Source organism: Anas platyrhynchos, chromosome 1 (assembly GCF_047663525.1).
Source record: "Anas platyrhynchos isolate ZD024472 breed Pekin duck chromosome 1, IASCAAS_PekinDuck_T2T, whole genome shotgun sequence".
NCBI lineage: Eukaryota > Metazoa > Chordata > Aves > Anseriformes > Anatidae > Anas > Anas platyrhynchos.
Window position 1 is genome coordinate 146,830,613 of NC_092587.1, and position 11,640 is coordinate 146,842,252.

The 11,640-nt window shown below is 42.3% G+C and overlaps 1 protein-coding gene across 8 annotated transcripts in view; it reads left to right on the plus strand.

Moving 5' to 3' along the window:
- The window catches only part of ARHGEF7 (Rho guanine nucleotide exchange factor 7), a 110,944-nt gene extending 105,993 nt beyond the window's left edge, over window positions 1-4,951 (plus strand). For all 8 annotated transcript variants that reach the window (XM_027444149.3, XM_027444154.3, XM_027444159.3 and 5 more), the window contains one exon: window positions 1,771-4,951. In XM_027444149.3, the coding sequence (XP_027299950.1) occupies window positions 1,771-1,893 (123 nt within the window). In that variant the 3' untranslated portion in view covers window positions 1,894-4,951. The remainder of the gene's footprint in view (window positions 1-1,770) is intronic.
- Window positions 4,952-11,640: the final 6,689 nt, after the last annotated feature.

Below are 11,640 nucleotides of genomic sequence, written 5' to 3' on the forward strand. Positions count from 1 at the left end.
TGCAGTGTGAGAATTTGCCAAATGATCTTAATGGACCTATTGCTCAAAGTCACCTGACTCATAAAATCACCTGTGTTAAAATAAATGCATTTGTATTCAAATTACTTCAGTTTTGGGGCTGTAAATGTGAATCTGAATTCTTTGCCCATCTATAACCATGCGCAGTATTTTTGAGAATGTCATGCCTGTCCCTTGAAATAGGACAGTTGATGTATTAAATAGATACTTTTTTTTTTCTGTTTTCAGCATATGTTGAAACATATATATCCTAGGTTTGATGTGATTTTGGCAGTCTCTTTAGAAACACAATTCACTTAATACAGGCAGAAATAACCCACTAATTCTTCTGTGGCATGGCTGCTTCTGTACAAAGGGTAGAAGCGCTGCCTCACTGAGGCCCTGCAGATCTCTTTGTGTCTCTAAACAAAATGTCACCTTCTCATGAAGTTCAGACAACAGCTCACTTCCCTTGAGCCTCTCCAAATACACTCTTCATAATCTGACATCTTCCAAAGCCAAGACCTTTTACAGCCTGACTTCATTTTCTTGTATATCGTGAATCTCAGAAGCATTTATTGGCCTGCTGCTTTTTTGTTTCTGACTGGAGAAGTGGCAAAAATAGTCTCTGAGCTGGGAGGGTCCTAGATAACCATAAACATGTATGAAAGCTGTCTGGGAGCACACGGTGCACTAGCTGGTGTAAATCCCAGACTGGCTTTTGGTAAGAGTTGGCCGCAAAGTGAGATCTCTCCTGTAGCAGCTATGACCAGTTATTCATCACTGTTGTTCAGCACTTTGCCAATTCAGGACTGTACTATTAATAAATAAGTGAAAAGGAAATTGTCTGTACCTACAAGAAAAGATGGAAATTTCTGAGTTTCTCTTGATGAGAGAACGAAGTTGAGGAGTCCCATTCTGTTTCTAGACATTTCGGTAAGTTGGCAGCTGACAGGAGTCCAGTGGGACCTGATTGCAGACCTGTTTTGAGTTAAGCACCCCTAGACTCTTTGTCTTGCGAGCCTGGTCTCATCTGCTGGTTGCTTCTCCACTGTTGCCAGCATCACCTTGGCCTCTACTGGATTAAGGAATGTAAGCGTTTCTGTGGTTTGGTCAGTGGCATCCTTACAGTCCTGTTGTTTGTGGTATTTCAATATTATGTGATGGTGTAAAACACTGAGATCTGACTCAGTACACAGCGCTGGTGCTTCTTGCAATTCAGACTCCTCTTAGATTGTCTGGCGTAAAGCTTAGTTACAAAACACTTCACAATGGTTTTCGGGATGCTCCTTTCAAACTGTTTGCTTTCCTGACGAAGCAAGTTAATTTACATGAAGTTTTCAGATGCTTTTCTAAGATTGTGAAAGTAGTTATAATCCCAGGAGGCTCTTAAAGGGATACTTCCTCTACTCTTTCTGCTCCGTTTCCCTTCTCCATTAACAACAGATACTCTACTGTTCATTGAGCAGCTTTGAGCAGAAGAATTTAAGATTATTGGCCATCTGTTACTAGCAGTAACATTCAGAAGGACCCCTAAGTATAAATACAAAATAGCTCAGTCTCCATTTGGTGGTTTTTGTTTTATTGTGTGAATTAACTGTGTAACTTGTAAAATTTTAATAGAAGGCTATCCTTTTGAGCCGCTAATAACTGGCTTACTGAGAATAGCCTTCATAATTTGTAATTGAAAGTATTTGCCTGGTCAGAAAAGATCTCTTTTTAAAACAACGTGATCAAAAACTCCAAACTAATAGTTTTGTCTCTGTTAAACAGGATAACAAAAAGATGAAGAAATCATTAGAAGAAGAACAAAGAGCTCGCAAGGACTTGGAGAAGCTTGTTAGAAAAGTACTAAAGAACATGAACGATCCGTCTTGGGATGAAACCAATTTATAACCATTTTTTTCTTTTTTTTTCTTTCTATTGAAAGACCAGTTGTAAAACTGAGCTGGGAAGCCTTCTGACATTAGTCAGTGTTGCATCAAGAGCACTACAAAACAGGATTTAACTGGATCTAGTGATTTCTTGCTCTGAACATATAGAAACAGCCAAGCCATTTACTGAAGCAATCTGTACTTTAAGTGTGGAGACTCTGGATCCTGAACTCTACTAAACTTAATTTGTTTGCATCTAAATTACCTCATTTTGCAGAAGGTGCAGCACCTGACTAAAAGTCCATGTTTTTCAGTGGCTTTTTAATTAAATATATATTTTTCTTGTAAATATCTGTAATTTTGGATGCATATGTGGTTGGTATATCAGGGCTGATACGTTATTTTTTTTTTTCTCTTGTTCTTACAATGCTCACAAGTGTTAGTAATGATGGCAGTACTGTCTTACCTAGGAAGGGTCAGAGTTCTTTGTGGGTAATTACAGATTTGCTCCAAATTACCCGCTCATCACACATGCAAATTTTGAAAGTTGTTTTTCCTCTTGACCAGTGTATTTAAATCCTTTACTGTTATTTATGTCTGCACATACATCTTAAAACAGTTTACAATTGTTTAAAAACAGTATTAAACTACAGAAAATTGTTGGACAGTAGAAACAATTTTTAACCGTACTAATGCCCACGACTTACATTCATGTACACTTATTTGGCAGACTAATCTGTTGTGCTTTGGCCACCAGAAGACTGATGTACTTGCCTGCTTTTTATGACTGTGATTTTTAGGTGTTTATGTACTACATTTTCTATTGTTGTGCTTAAACATACAGCTGGCTGATAATTTAATGGATCATGCAGTTTGTTAAAACAAAAAAAAAATCAATCTAATCCAGAATTTTGTGAATAAATTGTTGCTATTTATTTTTTATGGTCACAACAATTAAATTCTAGGTAACTTTTTTTTTTTTTTTGCATAAGATGCATGGGCTAGGCCAAATTCATTCAGAGCTTTGTTTTTATACCACTATGTAAGACTTTGTTTGGAATTCCCAGACTGTGGAAGCAGAGTCATTCCTTTCCCATCCTGTCTTCTCAGCATACTGCTGGTTTCTGTACTACTAGGATTTAAATGGAAACAAATCTGGAAATAAGAATTTTTTCGTCATGCTGTAATTCATAATTTGCATCGCCGGCAAATTTGGAAAGCATGTTATCATGAACGTGAATGAAAACTTTTATTCCCTAGTCTGAAAGGTTCAATTGCTGCAATCCTTTCCTGTATTTAAAATAGGAGATGTGACGTTACTGCAAATGCTGAGCTTCGGTTGGAGCACTTAAAACACTAAGCCCATTCAAGCTCATTTATAAGAGTCCCTTGATTTCATCAAACTTTGGATCAAACTATAGGTGGTGCAATTTTCTGAGGGGTTTTTCTTCACTTGACAGTCAGAAGTGTAGGTATAGCAACAGACCCAGGTCACGCCTTTTGCCCTTCTTGGTTTTCTAGTGTCCTTTAACTCTTTTTAAAGATAATGTTTGGAACTAAGCAAATGTTTCTATAAACTTCGATGAGTTGGTGCAAGAATGATTAGGGTGGTAAGAGTTGTTGTGCACATTTGAATCTAATGAAGAATATTTTTAAAGCTGTTCTTTGCTGAGAAATGTGGATAGCTTTTTTAATAGGAAAGAACATAAATGATTACGTTACAGACTTGAGAAGCAATTCTGTGAGAATAGGTACTTAATCTGAATAGACAATGAATTGTCTGATTTTTACAAGCTGAATATATTTGTAGGTGTTTTAATTTGTATTCCTACGATTTAAAAATGTCTTCCCTTAATTCTAAAGGAGCAGACTGGGTAAGAAAACAAGAATGTCTACAGTATCCAGCTACACGCACTCACAGAACTTTTAAGTTTATGACAATTCTTGATACCAACATCTTTTCCTTTTGTTTGCGGTTGCACAAAAATGTTGACTGACATCTGTAGATCTTCATATTTGAAAAATGCTCTTGCTAAAAGCTAAGTGACACTAAGCCGTGCGAGTTCATGGCACATTGGCTAAATTTAGAATTGAGAATGCCAATATAATGAAAGTTTCTCTAACACTTCTACTTCACCTGACACTAAGGCTATTCTTAGAGTGCATTTTAACTGTCAATTGAGCATATGTAAAAGGACATTCCAGAGGAAGAAGTATAAAAGAAAAACATGAATCTTAGCAGTATTTAGCAAAATTTAACTCAGGAACAACTTCCATCATAACATGGCTTTGTTTTACGTTATATTGTAAAGAGTAGCATTGCTGTGTAAATCTGCTGACACTTAGCACCTGTGATTATAATCATTTCTGACAGTACCCCTATACCAACATCTGATGAACATGCCTTAAACACTGGGATCAAGCAGTTGTTAAATACGACCGGGACTTAGGGACTGATTTTACTTGAGGTGGATTTGGATGATTTTTTTTACAAAAAAAAAAAAAAAAAAAAGGAAAAAAAATCAAACATTATATGTAGCTCATGTCCTTAGCTCTAGTGCAGAGAGCAAGATTCAGGCCTTTGGGAACCAAGGAATATCTGAACTTTTTTCTTTTACAATTTGTTATACTGTACATAGAGTGTAAATTTCACCATGGACCTTCTGAATTGTTGGAAACTTTATATAAGCATGGATAAATGGGGCACTGTTTATTTAACCTATTAAAGGGTTATTTCTTTGCTCTCATCATTTAGGGATGAGGAGATGAAGCCATTTCTTATCCTGTAGATGTGAAGCACTTTCAGTTCTGAACTGTTCAAAATGTAGCATAACATTTCTCTGTACTTATTGATGTGTGCGTGTTTGTCTCACCATGTCATGTCATCTTAAATATTAAACAACTGACTGCCTTTGTATAAATTTTTCTTAATGCTGATCATTTAGGGAATTTAGGGTGTCTGTTTACAGTATCTGTGGAGAAGTCAAGTTTAGCTTAGACATCACAATATCCTGATACTGACTACTAAAGTGTTTATGCTACATTATTGTAATTAAACCATGATTTTTTCCCCTACCTAACGAAGTGTTACCTTTCATCTAATATGTGGGTTATGAGATGAAGAAGGAATACTTGTTGATTTCTTTTTTTTTCCTTTTCATATAAATAACCTCTGCTATTTAATAGCTGGATTAGTATCTTGACAGGGCCTTTTTTGTGATCTTTTGTAATAACACATCGACGCCTATGAAGCAAATCAAGGGTTATTTAGAGGGGTGCAAAATAGGATTTTAACTGTCTTACACTTAGGAATTTTCACTTTCTTTGGCAACTTGATCTAGGGCAATGTAAGACATGGGAGATCAAAGACAGTAGCTAGTAAGGAGGGAAATAAGAAATGGTAGAAAATCAAATTACTGCATAAATAAAATACTTGCCTACGTGTATGATCGATCGGAATAGATGAGAAATCACTGGTAAGTGTACATCACAGGGGCACTACTTGGTTGGTGCCACATGAAATAGGTGGGGCTGGTGTGATGGCAGGAGCATCGCCTTCAGTGCTTCGTGCAGGATGATGGGATGGGTAATGGAAGGTGTAGGGAGCCGTTTGCTTGAAAAGATGGTATCAGTCTTCTGACAAGACATTTGAGGGGGTTGATAACTGAGCTTAGATTGAAATGAAACCTCTAGTCCAGCTCAGTTTATCAAGTAGGTATACTTAAAGAACAGAGGACTTGACGTGTAGCACTGTATAGCTTTAGTCAGAAGAAATTCTTACTTTTCAACTCTTCTCTTGGTCCTTCATTGTAAAGACTTTTTACCACATCAATTTGAAACCTTCCTTTATTTTTCATATTGTGTTTTTTCTTCTTCTTGGATGTCTTATTATGGTGGGTTGACCTTGGCTGCTTGTCAGACCCCCACCCATCCACTCCTTGTTAATGGAAGGAGGGGGGAAAGAGTAAGATGGAAAAGCTTGTGGATTGAGATAAAGACGGGAATATCACCCACAGTTACCACTGTGAGCAAAACAATTTATTGCCCACTGAAACCAGAGGTGTGTGGTGAGGGAGCAAAGACAAAAACTAAACACCTTTCCCCAACCTGACCCTTCTTCCCAGGGTCAACTTCACTCCGTGCCTGACTCCTCTGCCTTACCCCTACCCTCTCCAAGAGGCACAGGGTGGGTGGGGAGTGGGGCCTGTGGTCAGCCCCTAGCAGTTCCTCTCCCTCCTCCCTCCTCGTGCTTTCCCTGCTCCAGTGGGGGTCCTCCCAGGGGCTGCAGGGCCTCTCAGGGGCCTGCTGCTGCCCAGGCCCTCCATGGGCCGCAGCCTCCTTCAGGAGGCTCCTCCACGTACTTCAGTGTGAGGTCCTCCACGGGCCGCTGTGTGGAGATGTGCTGTGCCGTGGTTTTCCACGGGCTGCAGGGGGGCCGCCTGCTTCACCGTGGGGGTCTGTATGGCCTGATGAGTGGTCTGGTGCTCCGGAGCAGGTCCTCCCCTTCCTCCTCTGATACGCGTGTTGGCAGGGCTGTTTCCACACACTTCCCATTACTGCTGCGCTCTTCAGGCCCCGTATATAATACACTGAGACTACCAGCAGCTCAGGTAGGTAGCTGCTTGCTATGGCAGATGTGTGAGACGATGCAAGTCTACTGGGAACAGAAAATCTTTTCTACCTCACCTCATCCTGTCAGTGTATTGGCCTCCAGTTCCTTGCTCGCCCCTTTACCTGCCCCTTGTTTTTTTCAATCACCTACAGGATTGCCCTCAAAATCACAACATAAATTGTGTTCTGACAGGTGAGATTAGTGTATTTTGTAGGAAACGCATTGGCCGTGCTGGCTGTTCTTCCTTCAGGCAGCGCTGAACATGGACCCGAGGACTGCAGTACTGCAGGCTGTGCTGGTAGAAGCAGCAGATTAAAGATGCGGCAGATTAAAGATACCCTGCTGCCAGCACAGCACAAAGAGCTGTTTCTGCTCATACACTGATGGATTTTTGAGGGAAGTAAGAAGATCTTGAGATGCTTTTCACCACAAATGACTGCAGCCACCACTTAAGGTTAGGCATCCCTGAGCTGCTGCTGCTTGTCCAAGGAGTCTTTAATTTATATTCTTGTCAGATCTGCTACACCTACTAGGCTTAGAAATTTAGATGCAAAGCCTGGTGTTACCTGTTCGCTTTGGACTTCTTTGCTTGCCCTGACAGGGCAAGGGATGGGAAAGGAGGAATCATGACACCACTGTTAATTATGGGAGAAAGCGGGCTAAAATCAGGAGAGATGCGGGTGAAATGTGTGTGTATCTGGATGTACATGCTGCTGATGCTGAGGGATCAGAGGATTGCAGAGTCTGCACTTTGGAGAAATGCTGAGATGAAGTTTGAGATGAATTTGCTCTGTAAAGTGTGCTTCACAGTCTGGAGAAGGGATGCAGGCTCTCTGTATTTCACCTCGTGTGCTCTCTGCTTAAGCTTTCTCTTTGCTTGGCATGAACCAAGTATCATCTTGGAAGGGGAGCTGCACCTTGGAACCAAGTCGGCCTTCTGAGCTTTTCATTAATTCAAGTGCCTGCCCGCGAGCCCAAATCTAATCATTGTGTTAGAAGAAAAAGAGAGCTGCCATTGCATGAGTTACTGTGAACAATTAAAATTTTGTTCCTATTCAAACTGTGAAAATCTTGGCAGCCCAAAGATGGCCCAGATGGTCGCATTAGTTCCTTGATGTTTGTTCTGGTTTCTTCCCCTTTCTCTCCTGAACACCCACGGGTGTCTCCGTGCATGGCAGTGCTTACAGGGGTGTTTTACCCCAGTAACTGCCCCGTGTGGCTGTGAATTGGACGTGTCCCCCATCTGCCTGGCCATGTACACAGGTGGGTGGATCTGCTGGCTTTCCAGTTCATCCCTGTGCACATCCCTATGTGTGTAAGGAATGAGTCTGACCATGAGGATGGATTTAGGCTGACATTTTAAAAGCGGTGCAGTGAGAAATCTTTCACCTACTGGCTACGCTCCCATCCCAGGAACTGGATGTGCCATCCGTGGCACCCAGGTTATGATGTTATACATAGGCCTGCAGAGATTCCCTAATTTTTTTTTTTTTAAGCCTGTATATTGCTCAGTTTTTGTTATATACCCCTTGCCTGTCAAACAGACCGTGACAGCTCTGTTTTTGTTATAGACAGGAGATGAGCAATAGAGAAATAGCGTGTTTTAGCAGTGTTTTCCCAGCAGGGGACTGTGTTAGCTTTTGCTTTGTCAGAATCTACTCACAGTTTCCCTGAATTTGTTAATACCGTCCTTCTGTATGCTTTTGGAGCTGTCAGGAGTTAGCTCTTTTAATATTTTGGAGCTGTTTCCAAGCCCCAGGAAATATAGTCTATTAATGTTTTATCCTGTTGGATGAAAATAATCAGTCACAGGGCCTGAAGGTGTTCCTGTAGCATTTGGCCTGGCCGTGACTATGGGATTTGTGTGTTTTTTATCACTTCCCTGTGGCACACGTGATTTATCAGCATCTGTACATTCAGTATCACAAGGGTCCTCTCAACACAATGCAGCGTGGAATTGACATGAGATAAGGTTTCACTGCGTGGAAAAACTAAGCAAGGGATTTGGCTGTGACCACTGGCTCGTTTAATCTCAGCCCTTATTCTAAGGCAGGCAGAGGAACTGGGAAACATCCACTGCTACAGCACAGGTCTAGCACGGGTCTCATCCCTTCCCACAGGAACTCTGTTGCAATGCCTGCTCCATCCACTGTGTCTGCTACTGCCACCTACTTTGTCAAGTGGTATTTCTGCTGGGACTTAAGACACAGAACTATATTGCCTGTGCTAGGAAGCACCTCTCCTGTGAAGACAGGCTGAGGGAGTTGGGGTTGTTCAGCCTGGAGAAGAGAAGGCTCCGGGGAGACCTTACAGTGGTCTTCCAGTGCCTAAAGGGGGCTACAGGAAAGCTGGGGAGGGAGGGACTCCTTGTCAGGGAGTGCAGTGGGATGAGGAGTAATGGCTTTAAAACTGAAAGAGGGAACTGAAACTTCATATCCCTTTAACTAATTGGGAGTTACATTGTTTTAGTCCAATGCAGTCCCCAGAGCTCACTGAGATGGCTCTAGGTTTGGCATCTGACAAAACAAAGCCTTTCTCCTGCACAATCAGTTGTTGCTTATAAGAAGCCTGCCCGTGCAGTCAGGGTATCTCCCACTGCTGAAGGCATCCTGACGCCTGGGATGTGTGGTAGGATGTGCTCCTGTGCTTCCTCTCCAGACTCATGTCCTGAATGCCGTGACCCCTCTGCTGCAGACCCCAGTGAGATGGGATCTGCTGGGCTTGCTGCTGAGGGTTTTCAGGTCCTGCCCAGTGCCTTCCCTGCCCCCTTTGTTTCCAGGGGTCCTGCTGGACGCATGGCCAGTGTAGTCATGGTGCCGATCTGCTGTCTATCAATGGAGAGATGTCACCCTCTTTTATGAGCTATGAATGAATATTTCCAGGGCCCTGTGCTATCTCAGTCCTGCTGCGTGCAGTTTCTTGACTTCAATGATGGATGGGTTTTGTTGTGAGCGCACATGTGCTTCTTGTCCATTACGTTACTGACAGCAGAACTGATTCTGAGCCAGGCGCTTCCCTCCTAAATGGACCAGTTGGTCAGCCTGGTGGTCTGTTATCTCCATCCCTTCGGTACAGTCCTTAGCCTCAGTGATCTTAAACTATTTGCTGGAAGCAAAGCCAGGTATTTACTGCCATTACTGATAGATCAAGCTCTTAAAGGATTCATTTTATGTTTTCTCGTTGTAAAGAGCCCTGTCCCTCAGCTGGGCATGGATGTACCATAGGTGACCCCTTGAACATATTTTTCCTGGTTACAGAAAGCAAGTGAGATTTGAGTATTTGTTGTTAATCCTCACTATTTAGCCTTTTTTTTTTTTTTTTTTTTTTTTTTCTGATCTTTTCTTCCGATGTTCTGGGTTTGTTTGAACTAGGCAATTTGGTAATTTATTCAGGAACCTCTATTCTTAGGGCTGAAATATCCTTTTGTGCTTGGAATAGCCAGGGAACATGTTTTGTTTTGTTTTGTTTTTCTTAATCTTTGAGGTCCGATCCCCTCCGTTTCTCTGACTTGTCTGTAAGGCCAGAAGATTAAAAGCCTTGGCAGCTTCTGCACTGAAAATGTCCAGCAGGGTGGGGGATTGTATCCCTGTGTGTTACGAAACAGCGGTGGTGCAACCACCCCTTGCAGCTGGAGGCTGACAGCAGAGCTTCCAGCTGCACCAGAGTTCTCTGGCATGGGCCATTACATCTTACTCTCCTTTCCTCTGTCAAACTTCGTGCAAGTCTTGCTTCTGAGACACAGCTGCACAGAGGCAGCTGGGACACCTCTCACCTTGCCTGCTGAACAGTAGAGAGGGTTGGAGGTGAGCTTTGCCCACAGATGTTGCAAGTGATGAACACTCCTCAGTTTTAAGTAGCTGGCTGTGTGTGCGCAGACAACGCATCTAGGTACTGAAAGCAATTTTTCCTGCTTGTGGAAAAGAAGAAAAAGACAGCTGACTATACAAGAAGCAGATTTACGTGTTGTTACTTGGGGAGAGCAACAAAGAAATGGATGCAAGAATCTCAGCTTGTTCTCATTTAACAGATTTGATTTCTGGTTGAATGGAGAACTTCGATTTTTATATAGAAATATTGCCAGGCCTTGTTTTGGGGCTGTAAAACACATTTATAATGATCAATTTTATGAGTACAGCATACTCGAGTATCTGCTGTGGATAGCCTCACAAATCAAAACTGCATAATTTGCTTGCTGCAGGTTGTGAAACAGGAAAACTGTCCTGTAAGGACGTCAGAAGCATACAATATTGTTGTAGAAAATATAGTGGAAATTCAGTCTGCAATGGTCCCCTGAAATGGTTTATCTTCTTGCTGTCTGCCTGTTATTCTGAACACAACAGAGAGCCTCAGCACAAAAATTTGTATTCCGGTTATTTTCGCTTCTGTCAGTTTGTGGTCTATTGGAATTCTTTCAGAAGCACCTTTAAAGCAATTCAGATTAACTGGCTTTTATTAGGAAGCAAATTGAAATAACACTTCAATGCAAGAAGTGACTGCTGGGGAAGTGTTCGATCGAAAGGAAAAGCGTGCCGTTCTCCAGCTATCCCAAACGGCTTCCTGCTCATTAAGACTGTCACATTTTATCAGCATCCACCATGGGATACTTACGGTGAACAGTTAAGCCTTCTGCAAGGCTGAGGATGCTCAGAAGCATCTGTGTAACAGAAGTGCACTGTGGGGAGATATGGGGAAGGAAACTGGGGGCTATGACACAGGACTGAGCTCTGTGGTGAGACCAATACAGTAATAATGCACTTTCCTCTTTATCCTGACAGGCAAAGTACTGGCATGATCCTTCGGCACAGCAGCATGTCCTGTGTGCTGTGTTTGCTGTGAAGAGCATGAGTGTGAAAACTTGCCTGGGGAGCGGCAGACGAGGAGGAGCTTGGGGATGCTCAGAGCCTGGGCTACTGGAAGAGGTTTGAGGCTGAGCTCCTCGTTCTGCTGTTCTCTGCTGTTTCTCCTCTGAGTTATGCCTCCCATTTCTGGCAGAGACTACGACTCTATCCAAAACACTACGTGACCTGACCCAGCACTGAGGCAAAATGGCGGGGAAGCAGGTCCTGGGCAGCTGGAAAAGCCTCTGCTGAATGCTTTGGTTTTCTCTCTTGCATGTGTGCCTTAGGTCCCTCTGCTTTTTCCCTGTTGATTTCAGGT